We start from the raw sequence: 15,899 nt of genomic DNA, 5'->3' as shown, positions 1-15,899 counted from the left end.
ACTTGAATGTATATTTTTACCAATGTTACCTAATTTCTAAAGACCTTCTCATTGTCAACTGTTTTAAGCTTAACATAAAATATATATAATTATCGTTACGTTAAATACAATTTTGGGAACATACATATAACATAATAGATAATCGTAAGTCGTAACTATTCATAACTCGTTCTACAGTCTACACCATCGCCGCCTTAACTTTTATTGGGCTTTAACGATAAGAAAAAATTGTATTGGGCTTTATTACCCATTTAATTTCGGCCCACTAATAAATCTTCTCTCCATGTTTTGAACACTGAAAAAAGTCTTATCCTGATGATTTCTCTCCTTCCTCGAACAGTCGCCGAAACATTTTCGCCGGCGTTACACCGGAGAATTCATCCTTCTTTGTCTTATTACTCTACTACCCAATTTCAGTTTAAACTCACTATCTTCCCAATTTGATGATTCAGTGATTCAAATTCGAAACTTCAAGCAATGTTATCGACATTGCAACCGCCGCGTTCTCTATCACTCCTCCCTCTACGCCGGTTCCAAATATCTAAAACCATCGTCTCCGCAGCTTCTTCGAAGACCATCGACACTTCCGTTATCTCTCCACCACAATCTCAAATTCTCACCACTCGTCGTTCACTCCTCTCCGGCGAAACCACAGCTGTCGAAATCGCAAAATCTTACCTTTCTCGTATCCGTCTCACTGAACCTCAGCTCAAATGCTTCCTTCACGTATCGGAGAATGTTCTCAAAGATGCTCAAGAGATTGATCAACGAATCGCTAAAGGTGAGGAATTGGGTCCTCTCGCCGGAGTTTTGATCGGCGTTAAGGATAATATATGTACTCAAGGTATGCCTTCTACTGCTGCTTCGAGAATCTTAGAGCATTATCGTCCACCGTTCGATGCGACGGCGGTTAAGAAGATTAAAGAGTTGGGTGGGATTGTTGTTGGTAAGACTAATATGGATGAGTTTGGAATGGGAAGTACCACTGAAGCTTCTGCTTTTCAGGTTTGTCTTATGAATCTTGTGATGATTGTTAATAAATTTGGAGCATGTTTAGATAGATGAATATGGTTTTGTTAGGGAGACTTGTGATGATGGTTTAGGATTGAATGATTCAGCAATGTTAATAAAGTTGGAGCCTTTATTTATGGTCTTATTGGGGAGCTTGTGATGGTATAGGGATTGAATCTTGGGGTTTGGTTTTGGTTTAAAGGTAACTGCGAATCCGTGGGATTTGAGTCGTGTACCGGGAGGTTCATCGGGAGGATCAGCAGCAGCTGTTGCAGCAAGGCAGTGTATGGTGTCACTTGGTAGTGATACTGGTGGAAGTGTGAGACAGCCAGCTTCGTTTTGTGGTGTTGTAGGTCTTAAGCCGACTTATGGGCGTGTTTCTAGGTTTGGGCTTATGGCTTATGCGTCTTCGTTGGATGTGATTGGGTGTTTTGGGTCTACGGTTGCTGATGCTGGGATGCTTCTTCATGCTATTTCGGGGTATGATAGGTTTGACTCCACGAGTAGCAAACAAGTAAGGTCTCTTGTTGTAGTTGGTTTCCTGCATTGTAATGAACGAAAGATGTTTTCTTTGAAAACAGAAACATATTTCTCTTTGTTCAGGATGTGCCTGAGTTCCAGTCTCAGTTTCTATCTGTGGATCATTTTGAGTCTAAACCATTGAATGGAGTGAAAGTTGGTATAATTCGCGAGACACTTGAAGACGGTGTTGATTCTGGAGTGAGATCTGCTACTCAGGAAGCTGCGTCTCACTTAGAAGCATTGGGTTGTATATTGACAGAGGTTATTTTCACTTTTCCCTTTGTCTCAGTTTTTCTTTTTCGTTTTTGTGTAAAAATTCTGAGATTTGTTGCCAAAATTTACAGGTCTCCCTTCCTTCATTCTCTCTTGGACTACCAGCTTACTACGTTATTGCCTCATCGGAGTCATCTTCGAATTTATCACGTTATGATGGTGTCAGGTAATCTCGGTATTATGACTTGACTCACAATATGAGTGCATCATGGATATAGAAAATGATATTGTTTCTTGTATTGGAAATGAAGATATGGTAATCAAGTTATGGCTGAAGAACTCAATAAGCTGTATGAATGTTCCCGTGGAGAAGGATTTGGAGGAGAGGTATGATTTCAGAATTTACTCCATCTGATTTAATCAACAAATGCTTGATTATAATCAATGACAATTTTGATTTCAAGGTGAAAATGAGAATTTTAATGGGGACATATGCACTTTCTGCGGGTTACTACGATGCTTACTACAAGCGAGCTCAACAGGTAAGCCGCATCTTCAAATGCAGTCAATAGAAATAGAACCTGTTTTGATAGATAAATGTATGCTCTTTTTGTTTGGTTGTTAATACAGGTGAGGACACTAATTCGAAAAGACTTCAAAGCAGCGTTAGAACAGAACGATATCCTTATTTCTCCGGCAGCTCCATCTGCTGCATACAAGATTGGTGAAAAGAAAGATGATCCACTGGCAATGTATGCTGGAGACATTATGACGGTAAAAATCTTTCGTAGTTTCTTTCTCTATTTAATCGTTGTTACACGAAACATAGTTTGTATCATATGAGGTTTGTTGCAGGTCAATGTGAATCTTGCCGGACTTCCTGCAATGGTATTACCTTGTGGATTAGTCGAAGGTGGTCCCTCGGGTCTTCCTGTTGGTCTTCAAATGATCGGAGCAGCGTTTGATGAGGTTTGTTATAAACTCTGTCTCTTTGCTTACTCTAAAAGATTAGATTAAGATTCACATGATGATTTGTTGATTGGTTTTAGGAGAAATTGCTGAAAGTGGGTCACATATTTGAGCAGACTCTTAAAGGATCGAGCTTTGTTCCTCCATTGTTAGCCAATGTAGCCTAACCATGTAACCACCAAGGCTCTTTTTGCGTTTACATTTCATGCTTGGTTTAAGCAACGGATTTATCAATTGTAATTGTACTTCAATTCTTTTATAATATAAATGTAGATACACCCCATGGGCCACATACGTATTCTTTCTTCTTCTTCTTCTTGGTCTCTATGCTCTTATTTGGTACTCCTAAATGGGGATGGTTTTTTTCTTTTATTCGTTTTTGATTTATTGGTCCTTGGCCCTTGCCATTGCATTCATGCACTTGATTATTGTTGAGTATCATGATTGATTAACACAATTTTTAAATATGTATATTTTGTTATAAATCTTGAGTAAATAAACTAAAAAATTGTATCAACTGAAAAGAAGTCCTTGCCATTGCATTCATGCACATGATTATTATTAATTATGGTTGTATCATGATTGATTAACACAATATTTAAATTTGTATATTTTGTTATAAATCTTGAGTAAGTAAACTTAAAATTTGTCCACTAGTACCAACACAAATCTTAATAAATGGTCAAAAGCATTACACGTTTCAAATAGATTATTGGCATTTTATAAAATGAAACTCTGGTGCTAGAGTATAAGTATAGACTACTTTAAAATTTCTAGAATAATTCTGAAGAAATCATATGTTATTACCTATAATTATGCAAACATATTAAAATCTCAGAAATCTAGTGGTCCAGACGAATATCTGTCTCCAGTGGACGATCAAAATCCAACGGATCATGCGTGTGCATGGTTTGACATTTACGTCTACTCCGTGAAAGTTGTCACATGAATATATAAACACATTAACCTATGAAAAGAGATTTTTGTTGGACGAAATGTTATGTTAGTTGTTATAACAGAACAAAATTATGTGCTGATAAATAATTTAAATATTAGGTGCCACAAATAATTTGCAGGTGAATAATTAACTATTAAATATGATAAATTAATTGTTTGGTAACCCCTAATAACGGAAATAATTTCTTTAAACAAAACTTGTTTATTTGGCCTATGGACTATACATGGTGGTTAGCTTCAAACTATTTACGCAAGTCCTTCTCAAGAGATCATGTTAAAAAGCTACAAGAAAAAGGAAAATAGAATTTACTTTTCTTTCAAAATCGAAGACCAAATGATTTGATAGTCATTGGCACCTAACTTTGGACTAAACAATCACGTACGCATTGTTCTTTTGTTCACACATAATGTGTATATAATATACAAAGTCTACAACAACGTGATTCTCTTACAAAAATTTAAATTTTACACACATAATTGATGATGAAATTATATTTTACACAATATAATACCAATAATGTTTGATAATTAAATTTTGACAGACAACTAGAGGTAATCACACGTACGTACACCATCGTCCAACGCGGCATTTCAAGTCTTTTATTCACTATCGTAGTATCGTTGACCTTTTAATATTATCACAAAATACTAACATTCCATTACTTGCGCTTCACTTCTTTATTTTTCTTTTGCTTTTCTTGTTTGACCAATCATACAAGAATGTGCATACTTTCATACATGATATATCATATATATACACGCTCATATATACATCTCAAAACTTAAACCGCCTTCTTAAAATCCAAAATTTATAAAACCCTAGCTAATAGCTAAATTAGTGTCTCCTCCTCCTTATTCTTCTTCTTTCTCCGAACATTATATGAATCTTTCTCATAAAACCATGTTTATGACTCTTTATATTGTTTTCCTCTTGATTTTTGGTTCATACAACGCCACGGCAAGGATCGGACCGATTAAGCTTTCTGAAACGGAAATAGTTCAAACAAGATCAAGACAAGAGATCATTGGGGGTTTTACATTCAAAGGTCGTGTGTTCCATTCATTTTCTAAAAGGGTACTTGTACCACCTTCGGGACCTTCCATGAGACATAATTCTGTGGTGAATAATCTCAAACACTAACTGTTTTTTTTTTCTTTTGGTTTAATTTCAATCTCTTAGGATTTGCTTCAAAAATTTTTTGACAATTACATGAAATTGTATTTCGAAAAGATTCTTAAAGTTGTATTTAATGAGTTCATTCACATTTGTAATATCTCGGTTGGAACGTTATACGTATGTATATAGACTATATCTTTCATTATTTGTTATGGGAACAAAAATTCAAATTGATAATGAACAAGACAATTTCTATTCACAAGCTATGGAATTTGCGAATTGTAGAAATCTCTCAGCAGTAATATAGATCCATTGGGATTGCATAAGTGAACTGCATGAGCCCATTTGCGGCCTGCGTCTATTCGTATGAGATGGGCTTCTTTAAGTTTGGCCTAATAATAATAAAAATTCAAAGAATTCACCAGACAGCTCCTCGTAGTGAGCTTCTCAGCCAAATCTCGCTCAACACTCATCATCTTCATGCATGTACTCTACATCCTCACTCATCAGTTGACTCAAAATCAAATAATCAAATCACTAGAAGCAAGTTTGGAATCAGTTACCCTTCAAAGTGAAACGCTTCTCATCAAACCTTCTGATGATTTCAGGGATCTGAAACACCAAAACATTTATGTAATCTTTATCAACCAAAGCAATGAACAACACATGAGAACCAAAGCAATGAACAACACATGAGGACCAAAACATATACGTAATCATGTTGGAGTCTGCTACAAATAGCTTTACAGGGAAGAAACAAAGCATGAATTAGTACATTGACTCTTTTGGATCAAAATGGATGGTACATATCTTGTGATTTATAATTTTTAGCTTGTTACAATCGTCATTGCATAGAACTTATATGAGTATTATGGATTGATCTTATATTTAAACATAAAAATATTTTTATACAAATAAATACTTTATAAGTTTCCAAGATATAAATTTGATATTTTATATAGATATATAAATATAAAATTTTACAAATAAATATCTTTCTCTTTTGCGGATCCAATAAAAGGGGTTAATCCCAACAAACTAGTTAAGTTAGAATTTGCGTTATTTTCCTTATTTCCTTGAGAAAAAGGAAACAACATGAAACCTAATTCTAATTGGAAAAGGAAAACACAAATTGACCGACTCTTAGGATTTCTATAGATAAACACATTCATCGACTCTTTTATTTTTCATTCAACAATCTCTCATCAAATTTCTCTGCACAAAAAATAAAAGCAAAAACTTATTTTTTCGTTTAACACACAAAGCAAACAAAATGTCTTCTAACAAGATTGTGTTGACTAGTTCCGATGGCGAGTCTTTCCAAGTTGAGGAAGTGGTGGCACGAAAACTGCAGATCGTAAAGCACCTGCTCGAAGACGACTGTGTTATTAACGAAATCCCTCTTCAAAACGTTACAGGAAATATTCTCTCCATCGTTCTCGAGTATTGCAAGAAACACGTCGACGATGTGGTCGATGATGATGCATCTGAGGAGCCGAAGAAGAAGAAGCCCGATGATGTGGCGGGCCGGTTCCTGAATCAACTGAAGAAGGAGATGATGCATCTGAGGAGGCGAAGCAGAATCTCGATGCTTGGGACGCAGAGTTCATGAAAAATATTGATATGGAAACAATCTTCAAGCTCATTCTCGCTGCTAACTATCTCAACGTCGAAGGTCTTCTTGGTCTCACTTGCCAGACTGTTGCAGATTACATCAAAGATAAGACGCCAGAGGAAGTTCGAGAACTCTTTAATATCGAGAATGATTTCACACATGAAGAAGAAGAAGAAGCGATTCGCAAGGAGAACGCTTGGGCTTTTGAGGCTGACACAAAACACGAAGATCCAAAGCCCTAGTTTTTTTTAAAACCCTAGCTTTGTGTTTCGCTGTGTTGTTTCTTTTTTCTTTTTCCTTTTTCATATGATTTGATGAATGATTTGTTTCCGTTTTCTCAAGTGTGATATTGACTTTTGGTCTCTTTAATTTCGTTGTTAATTTTCTATAATTGACCAATGTTTTTCCGTTGTTAATGTTCCTCCTTTATTCTTCTTTGCCACTCCAAATCTCTAGAAGAGCTTTTGCTTGATAGTCAAGTTTTGCCAGATGGATCCCGCCAGAACTCGAAATTTCTGTCTTTTTAAGTTTTTAAAATCCATCAGATCATCTCAAGAACTAAGCACATAAATACCTCACACTCTATAACATGAAGAGCAAACAAAATTTTCGTTTGAAGACTAAATATTGCTTTGCCTTACTATTTGTCAAGAGATGTTTGTTTCCCTTCTTTTTTCTTTTTTTTCTTTCTTTTTTTTTAAATATTAAGAGGCTCTGGGCCGAAACCCGTAATCCTCCCAGGCCCGAAACCACAACATGTAATATTAGTTTCGTCTCAAGCGTCATTCGAACCGGCGACCTTTAAACTTCGCCTAGATCTTTACCAATTGAGCTAACGACACTTGATTGTTTGTTTCCCTTTCTACTCTAACGGAGCTGAACAAATAATCCAAATCAGCAACATAAACAAGAAACTTTTTGTTTTAGGTTGTTAATTACGACTAAAGTCATAGTATCTTGTACTGTTATTTACTCGGAGCTTGATGGTGGAGAGTAAGTTTGGTGTTTCATGCTGACTTAGATGAGGCCTACCTCTATACTGTTGGAACAAACTAAAAACTTTTTTGTGGGAGTCATTAATGAAAGGTTGTGCTTATCTACATTTTCGTTGATCCAATTAATGAGTTTAAGGATATACAGTAATTACACTTTCGCCTATTGGCTTTTCTAATTTCCAAAAAAAATATTTAACGATTTTATCATTAGGCATGAGAATTCAAGCCATCCTCTAAAATGCAAACATCAAAGAAGAGTAACAGTTAAAAAATGTAAACCACATTTGCATAATAGCATTAAGCCAATAACTCCGATTTATCACAAAGAAAAAGTTAAAGAAATATGGATTCATCATAGTACATTGCTTCCAGATAAAGCATTCACTTTTTAATCACTAATCTTTTGGAACATCATTAAGATACTTCCAATATTATACGTTGAACATCATCTAAACAAAAGCCAAAAACCAAAACACATTCTTAAAAACTAAAATGGTCATATAATACCTTCTTAATCATATACTAATCTTATCTTTTTTTCGCATTAAACCCTTAGAAAATACACACTAAGCTCAGGTCCACCACTTGACACATCAGGGTTCATCATGTAAAACGCCTCCGAGTCTCTCGACCCGACAACCCGCTCGAACCGGGCTCTCATATACATGAGTTCACCTTTTTCGGACCCAACCGCTCCATTCCCTTCTTCATCCACCGTCGTCGTAGTCGCCGGTAAAACTCCAGCACCCATTGTTATAGGCCCAACCGCCTTCAACACCTTCCACTCCGCTTCTCCACACTCTTTCCTCGCCGCGTAACCACATTTTTTACCGTTACAATACGTTCTCCACGTGGACTCTTCTAAAAGCTTCTTCTTTGAATCTGTCTTATACGCAGCCGTTTCGAGCGCGATTCTCACTAGCCCTGAAGCCATTTCACGGACAAGAACGCTCGTTGGAGTCGGTAACTGGATCAACACCGCAGGTAAACGAGTCGGGTCATCTTGTACGGCGAAGTACACGTGTCCACGACGGTTACCGAATAACGTACCCACGACCCGGAAACCCAGACCCGAGTTAGAGAACCCGAGAGCGTAACGGATCTTTTCGAGAGTCTTTTTCTTTTTTTTCTTCATTATCTGTTGGGCATTGAACTGATCCGGTCGGGTCGGGTCAGAGGAGAAATTGAAACGGGTCAAGACTTTTTTCTCGTTGTGGTTGTAATCGTCTTCTTCTTCTTCCTCTTCTTCGTCGTCGTCTTCTTGAACTTTCTTCTTCTTCCAATTGAAGTAACGTTTAGAAAGAGAGAATGAAGAGTCGAGAGAAGTGTTGGCTAAGATTGATTTCATCTCTTTAAATGAAAATACAAAATCTTTGTTTTTATTCTTGGAACTGAGACTTGAATTGAATGAAGTTTGGACTCTCATGTTCTCTCTTATATTGGTCTTTAATGGAGTTTTTTTTAATGTTTTTGTGGGGGCTGATTTGATTTAACTAAAATTAAATACAAATTTGATCACTTTTAAATTATTATTTTTATTGAAATTATATTTGACCTTTTGTTTTAATCTCTCTGTCTTTTCTACTGTTTTTTTAATAATTTGTTATTAATGGAGAGTAACCGCACAGTGCACTTTTTTTTTTTTTTTTTTTTTTGTTAGAATTGCATAGCACTTTATTTACTGATTTCACGTAAGATTATTGTTTTTTTATAAGATTATTGTTTTGAAATTATATATCACGTATAAGCCCTTATTTACTAAATTAAGTAAATTAGTTTAAATTAAATTTCTATTTTTTTATATATTTGACTTGTTGTATGATTTTATTTGCCGCTTTGATATTTCTACTGTTTTTCCTTTGTCTTACTTTAGTATCTCCACTAAAGTCACGTATTATTATGTTAATATATTTTTCCATCATAGTTATATATTTCACACGTATGAATTCTGATATGTTAAACACTTGATATGAAAACGATAGTATGTGAAATTAATATTCATTATTTAATGTTTATGTATAAATTCTAACAATCTAAAGAATGTAAGGATATGGCACGTCACTAGTTTATGAATCATCCAATTAGATAGTAACCAAACTAAAGATAATTGGTCTGATCTTGGACTCTACTAATTTTTTAAGATTATCATAAACTAGACTTAGAACTATTGGTCTGTCGAAATAGTTAAATGGATGTGAAAGAAGATAGAAACAAAAAAAAGGAATAGAGGAAGGTGAGCAGCCACCACCTAACCGTAGATTAAGGACTGTCTTCATTGGGACTTATGAATAAGACATATCATACACCAAATCAACATTTACATTTTTGTCTTTCATACACACATCTACATGTGTATATTCTTTAGCTAAAAATAAAAATATCTGATTAGTTGTGTCGGTTGGAGTAAAAACATGGTGGATACAAAATCTCATCAGTGAATCCTGTTAAAATAAAGTCAGTAAAAAGAAATATGAAAGAGGTAAAAAAAATAGGAATTTTGTATCCACTCAACTTATAAGTACAAATAACATCTAACTTTTAATCTATTTATCAACCCTTTTCTTTCCCCTCATTCCTTCTCTGAATCATTGTGTAGATGTTCGCCAATCGATTGCACCCTAAAGATTTAAAGTTTTAAACTGTAACAGCAAGAAAAAATGACACTCTTAGAAATAGGATTGAGCAAAGGGGCAAATTTGCAAGTAAATAGGATTGAGCAAGGTATATAACAATAACAAGCCAACTAGGGGTACACAATTTTCACTAAAATACCTAGTATTTGTTTTGTGTGCACTCATAGTATTTCTGATAATTATTTTGTGTCTAAACCAAACCTAAAAATTTAAAATATTCTAAAAAGTCATTGCTTAATTTAGTTTACTTAATCTAAATCCAAATTAAACAAGAATGTTTTAAATTTGTACAGTAAGCCCTCTATAAATTAATAAATTCTTCTTTGGGACCAGTGTATAAATTGATATAATCGATAAATTAATAAAGTAATAACATTTTTGAAAATCTTATGTAATTGTATGGTGTTATTAGTATTATAAATTAATAATTGTACAAATTTCCCAATATGTATATATATACAAGATCAAGTTTACATTCAACAGAACCAACAAGCTCAACCTAAACCTTTTGTTCCATACAATCAAGGTTTTACTCAGCCACAACAAGCTCCTCCTGCACAAGATTCGGACATGAAGACTTTGCTTCAGCAAATTGTGCAAGGACAAGCATCCAGTACAATGGCCATCGAAAAGAAGCTCGCTGAGTTAACAACAAGAATTGACTGCTCCTACAATGATCTGAACATCAAGATTGATGCCCTCAACACAAGGGTTAAGAACATTGATAACCAGAATTCTTCTACTTTTGTTCCTAAGCATTTTGACCAACTTCATGGCAAAGCTATTCAAAACCCAAAAGAATATGTTCATCCTATCTCAATTAGTGAAATATGACTCTAGTATTGTTTTCTTCAATTTGTATTAACTTTTTGCAGAGTTTAATTATAATATTTTTACTATGTCGAAAAAGTTTATTTTATTTTTTAAACAATACTTCTCCCTTCGTTTAATGTTAGCAATACTTCTCCCTTCATTTTTATTTAGTTGATGTTTTGGGAAAATGCACACAGATTAAAAAATCATTTAATTTTTGTTTATTTTTAACCTAAAATATCATTTATTGTTTAATCAACCAATACAAAAAAATCTGCAGAATAAAAATCATAAAAACTATCAAAAGTACTATAATTAATTTTGCATTGAAAATTGAAAATATTATCTATTTAAGAACAAAAATAGAAGTTTAAAACATCATTTATAAAAGAAAAGAGGGATTGATTTTAAGGAGACAAGAAATGAAGAAGGTGTGCGATGATCTCAAATTCTCAGTCAATGTCTCATCTGTTGTGGGGGCTACAGAGTTGACAATTTAGTCTACTCTTTTTCACTCGAACACATATTAAAAATCTTACTATAAACGCAATGTTTTTTGTTCGTTAGTTTAAACGCAATTTTTCTTGTTATAGTATATTTGAGGTCCTCCAAGAATAGAAACTATAAACCATGTCTTTTATGTATAACAAATGTTATAATGATATACTTATATGATTTTAATTCATTATTTTGGATGTGGAGAATTCAAGATCCATACGAATATTGGAATTGTGATTTAATTACTTTAAGTGGTTAGACGTCTTACTTCTACAGTATAGGTTAATGTTGATCACCAAATATTCGTGTTTCTTTTCAAAAATAAAATAAAAACCAACGATGTAATTGAGAAAAATTAAATTAAACACACCATTGTCACATCTTAAGAGAAAAAAAGATGGGACATATTACGGCCAACATCGAACCAATCAAACGTTGTCTATGTGTTGTTTTTTCCACACACCTACACTACAGTGACTACACCAACAAGCATGCTTTTCTTTGATCTTCATTTTCTTATTTTCTTTTCATCATATGGATACAAAAATTAAAACTTTAATGTCTAAGACCTTGACTTTGTGGGGATAATATGATAGAATTTGGTGTACCATTTTTCTTGTTGGTGCTACTTATGACTTAACTAAGAGAAAGCATGCGCGCCAGCCTATAAAATTATGAATAAAAGGGAGTAATATTACATATCACAACTAAGAGCTCTACAATTTTGGTCGGAAAATTCAATTTATATGGGAAATAAATATTATAACCCATGTTGAAATATACATTACAGTTTAGTATACATTACACTATGGAAACAAAAATTCAACTAGTTCACATTAATTTTTGTAGACTTGGTTATGAATATTGTAAAGAACTAGTATTGGTTTTCTATTTTATAGTACTATTTTCATTGTGTATCAATAAAAGCAAAAAGGTTTTATCACTAAAAACAAAAGTGAATATTTTGACTTATTTTACAATTTATTGAATATATCAGGGAAATGTATTAAAACATGGTTGATTTTCAATAAAAGCATAATTTTATTTTGTTTTCTATAATTTAGTAAGGGGTTTGGTACACACTGATGATAAGTGCAATAGTTGGTCGGCTCGCTCTGCCGTCCAATAACTCCACAGCATTATTTTCTTGGGTATATATAAATAAGTCGGAAAAAATTACATACATAGTGCTTTTTCTTAACTTTAATTTTATAAATATTTTTTCTTGTTACAGCTAATTCTGAAACTGGGACCGACCAAACATCATAAATCAACTAACTGTTGAACTAGTGCAAACAAAACTAACCAAATACGACGACTTTTATGATAACCAAAGCAATGTTACCTTGTAGGTTAACTATCCCGATCTTTAGACAACCAAGTAGAAAAATAGTAAAATTTAACATAAGAATCAAAACTCGATTGGAGATCCTTGCACGTTCGTTAGATTTGAGTATAACAGACAAAGGTTTGGCTTAACGACAACATCGAATGTTAGTTCATTGGCAAAAAAAGGAAAGATAAAACTAGTCAACAAATCTGTGGCAACGTTGGAATGCGACACACTAACAAATCAGATACTAATATGCCACTTAAAAACACATCTTCCGGCATTTTATCAATGAAATGTGTTTGTACATTAAACTTCATGAATTAATAGGAATTAGGAAGTTAAAGTGTACATTGCAAAAAACGAACCATTAAAAGACCACATTTTTTTTTTCCAATTGGTTGTGTTAAAAACACTTCAAACGAAATTGGTAACTCGAATACAACAGCTCATCATCATTCTGAAAATATACACTAGCATAATTCTTAACTCATGTTTCAAAAATGACAAATATATATATATATATATATATATTTGGTTACAAATGACAAAACTAGTCACAAATGGAAAAATGTAATAGTATAACAAGTAAAAAACATTAACATGAAAAGTGGCATACATCCAATCATTTGAGAATACCAATTTCGCAATGATAGATACACTTTAAATATTTCATTGTAACTATACTAGAAAACTAAATCTAAAAGGTAATATGAGCATGTGTATCGACTGATAACCTTTCCATGATATTATTAACAATTTATCAATACTAGACTGAAAATTTTGAATGAAATTATATTTGGAAACTGTCATACATTGTAAACGCCAGTTACTTTAATAAAGACACCAAATGCATGAAAATTCTTACCTAACCAGTACCGGATTGCTTATCTTATGAGGACCTTTCACATGGTTCACGACTTCATGTGAGAGATTGCAGAAATAGGAAATAAAATACATCTGATTTATTTTTTTATTTTATTTTTTGTGTTGGCCCAAGCCAGTACTAAGCCCAGTTTCGATTCAAACATTTGGGTTTTTGTCTCGCATTTTTGAGTTCGAGTTTTGTTTGGTCGTTTTATGTTTTCACTGTTAGGTTTTGTATTTTCGCGTTAAGTTTCTTTTTTTTTCTTTTTTTTTTTTGTCATTATTGAAGTTTCATGTTAAACCAAGTGTATTTTTTAAGAGACTTGTAATAAGCAAAACGACGTAAGAAGAGATTTATCTTAAACCATTTTCTTTTTTGTTTTAATTGGGTTTGACTCATCTATGAGGATCCAAACCCTCAGTCTTTATTCCTGTTAATTAAATTGTGATCATCTCCAAAAACAAATTCACATGTTGCCATGGACGAAAAACACATTATATATATATATATATATATATATATATATATATATATATATTTTTTTTTTTTTTATTTTTCATCACGAAAAACACATTATATTAAAAGAATAAAATGACATATTAAAATCTCAATACCATGAATATATTTAACAACAACAAAACAAAACAAATATGTAACTATCGTACCTGAACATGTATCCAAATCTCCTGATACCCTAAAATTTGGGACAAATTATAAGGATATAGAGGGTACACAGATATTTTTGATTCGGAATGGGCCAAATGAAACGCTTAATACTTGTTTTTATTGATAATATGATTTCTTAAATGATTCTAATTATCTCGGTTTTATTTGACCTATTTTATCCAAATATACACAACCCCGACTAAGAACGAATCTAAGTATAATTCTTTCGTCTGTTTTTAGCACACGCTTGTAAAGACAAAAAAATTACAAACACTCACCTTCTAAGATTTTGTTAGACTTCGAAGGCTATACACGTATAACAATATGCTAGAGTGTTTAAGCGGCTCAATGCATAATCCAAAAATATTTATACTATTCTCCAGAATCCTAATCTCTAGGTCCTCCGAGAATCAATGAGCGGAATCTTTTTTGGTCTTCAAGCCTATTCCTTCCTTTGTTTGGGATCTTCCTTGACATTTAAGTATATCTCTTTTCTTGTCTGGTAGCTTCCTTGATATTCAAGTCTATCTTTTTCCTTATTTGTTGAGAATAACTCATTCAGCTTCCTGATATCCAATAGCTCCCTGCATTAGTTCGTTGTTGTGAGAATATGCATCTTCACAAATTGAAACATACATCAAATATAGCTAAAAATAGTTTATCCGTCTATTTTAGGTATTGTTTTGAACTGCTTCTATATGTGACTCTCATAACTTCTTGTTTATGGGCTTCACAATTGAAGTCCGGTAATCATTTCACTAATTTATAAAACTTGTAGGTATGCAAACTAAAACCACTCTGATAATCTTTCATATATTACCTATTTTATGAGGAGTACGTTATAATATATATTACCTATTTTAGAACTACGTACTTTTGATACACCATAATATTTTTGAGAAGTAAACTTCTCGAAAAAATGCACATTGGTGGCAAAACTAGCTAAAACCAATTATTTTGATAATTTCACATTAACATATATCTTTGAAACTAACGTATTACATTCAGACCAATGTGGTATCCCGTATCCACTGGATTAGAAATTCGACTCTTCAGTTAAAATAGCTAAGGTAGAGTAGTTGCCCCACGACAAAAAAACAAAGAAACGTTATAAACAATAATAATTGGTTCTTGTTTGTTGTGTTGTCGAATGGAATATAATAACACATGAATATGTCTTTAAAGTTGCATTCGTATGCGACAAATAATTGGTTCATGTTTTGTTTTTTGCTTTTTTTCTTTCATCAGGTTAGGATATTAAGATCTACAGTGTTAAAATGCATTATAACTTTGATGTCGATGATGTATATCTAAGTAACATATAAGCTCAAAGGAGAGTGGGACTGTGGGATTTCTTCTTGTGACAAGTCGGTGCATGAATATATATTGGTAACCACTACATAAGTTAATGTTTCTATCTATATTGACAATCTATATTGACAATCATAGGTTCTAGCTGTTGACGATAAAAACAAGCCTACCTAAAAAGTCGATAAATTCTCTAATCCGAATGGAATATTAGTACTGTACGACGATTTGATTTTATTCGACTTCATAAATTTCCCGCATCAATGCGTTCTTACCTAATTCATATACAAAATCAAATTTATGAATTATGCCCTTCGTCTCCAGCTTACCACTTGGGAAGAACCTCAATATCGTTAATTATCACTTCGTCCAACTCCATTCGTG

General features: G+C 33.2%; 4 protein-coding genes, 1 long non-coding RNA gene and 1 pseudogene across 7 annotated transcripts; 4 read left to right on the top strand and 2 right to left on the bottom strand.

The window, feature by feature from the left end:
• The first annotated feature begins 298 nt into the window (after positions 1-298).
• AT3G25660 (Amidase family protein) lies at positions 299-3,180 on the top strand. The gene is made up of 9 exons (NM_113465.4): positions 299-1,005; positions 1,214-1,525; positions 1,615-1,794; positions 1,878-1,972; positions 2,058-2,133; positions 2,211-2,288; positions 2,377-2,520; positions 2,602-2,715; positions 2,796-3,180. The coding sequence occupies exons 1-9, from the start codon at positions 478-480 to the stop codon at positions 2,880-2,882; spliced, it is 1,614 nt and encodes a 537-aa protein (NP_189194.1). The 5' UTR covers positions 299-477; the 3' UTR covers positions 2,883-3,180.
• Positions 3,181-4,446: 1,266 nt separating this feature from the next.
• Positions 4,447-5,091, top strand: IDL1 (inflorescence deficient in abscission (IDA)-like 1). The gene has a single exon (NM_113464.3). It carries the CDS (start codon positions 4,553-4,555, stop codon positions 4,811-4,813), a length of 261 nt encoding a protein of 86 aa, NP_566774.1. The 5' UTR covers positions 4,447-4,552; the 3' UTR covers positions 4,814-5,091.
• A 160-nt stretch (positions 5,092-5,251) lies between these two features.
• AT3G04925 lies at positions 5,252-5,502 on the bottom strand. Its single transcript, NR_141135.1, has one exon. It is a non-coding gene; the product is annotated as an other RNA (long non-coding RNA).
• A 560-nt stretch (positions 5,503-6,062) lies between these two features.
• SK15 (SKP1-like 15) lies at positions 6,063-6,646 on the top strand (the record flags this gene model as incomplete). Its single annotated transcript, NM_113463.1, has 2 exons — positions 6,063-6,308; positions 6,359-6,646. The coding sequence occupies 2 exons, from the start codon at positions 6,063-6,065 to the stop codon at positions 6,644-6,646; spliced, it is 534 nt and encodes a 177-aa protein (NP_566773.1).
• A 986-nt stretch (positions 6,647-7,632) lies between these two features.
• AT3G25640 (MIZU-KUSSEI-like protein (Protein of unknown function, DUF617)) lies at positions 7,633-8,860 on the bottom strand. 2 transcript variants are annotated; one of them, NM_001338760.1, is made up of 1 exon: positions 7,633-8,860. In NM_001338760.1, the coding sequence occupies exon 1, from the start codon at positions 8,823-8,825 to the stop codon at positions 7,944-7,946; it is 882 nt and encodes a 293-aa protein (NP_001326216.1). In that variant the 5' UTR covers positions 8,826-8,860; the 3' UTR covers positions 7,633-7,943. The 2 variants fall into 2 exon arrangements, with proteins under 2 accessions (NP_001326216.1, NP_189192.1); NM_113462.3 differs by having other exon boundaries at positions 7,709-8,803.
• Positions 8,861-10,056: 1,196 nt separating this feature from the next.
• AT3G25630 lies at positions 10,057-10,866 on the top strand (annotated as a pseudogene; the record flags this gene model as incomplete). Its single annotated transcript has 1 exon — positions 10,057-10,866.
• Between the last annotated feature and the right edge of the window lie 5,033 nt (positions 10,867-15,899).

The sequence above is a fragment of the Arabidopsis thaliana genome, chromosome 3 (assembly GCF_000001735.4).
Source record: "Arabidopsis thaliana chromosome 3, partial sequence".
Classification (NCBI taxonomy): Eukaryota; Viridiplantae; Streptophyta; class Magnoliopsida; order Brassicales; family Brassicaceae; genus Arabidopsis; species Arabidopsis thaliana.
The sequence above is the reverse complement of the archived record's forward strand: the minus strand, read 5'-3'. Positions and strand labels throughout refer to the sequence as shown.

Bases quoted from the DNA above. Each gene is read 5' to 3' on its own strand.
- AT3G25660 (NM_113465.4), top strand. From the start codon at position 478: ATGTTATCGACATTGCAACCGCCGCGTTCTCTATCACTCCTCCCTCTA. The intron at 2,289-2,376 runs GTAAGCCGCATC...TTGTTAATACAG, and splicing joins ACTACAAGCGAGCTCAACAG to GTGAGGACACTAATTCGAAA. The intron at 2,521-2,601 runs GTAAAAATCTTT...GGTTTGTTGCAG, and splicing joins ATGCTGGAGACATTATGACG to GTCAATGTGAATCTTGCCGG.
- IDL1 (NM_113464.3), top strand. From the start codon at position 4,553: ATGAATCTTTCTCATAAAACCATGTTTATGACTCTTTATATTGTTTTC.
- AT3G25640 (NM_001338760.1), bottom strand. From the start codon at position 8,825: ATGAGAGTCCAAACTTCATTCAATTCAAGTCTCAGTTCCAAGAATAAA.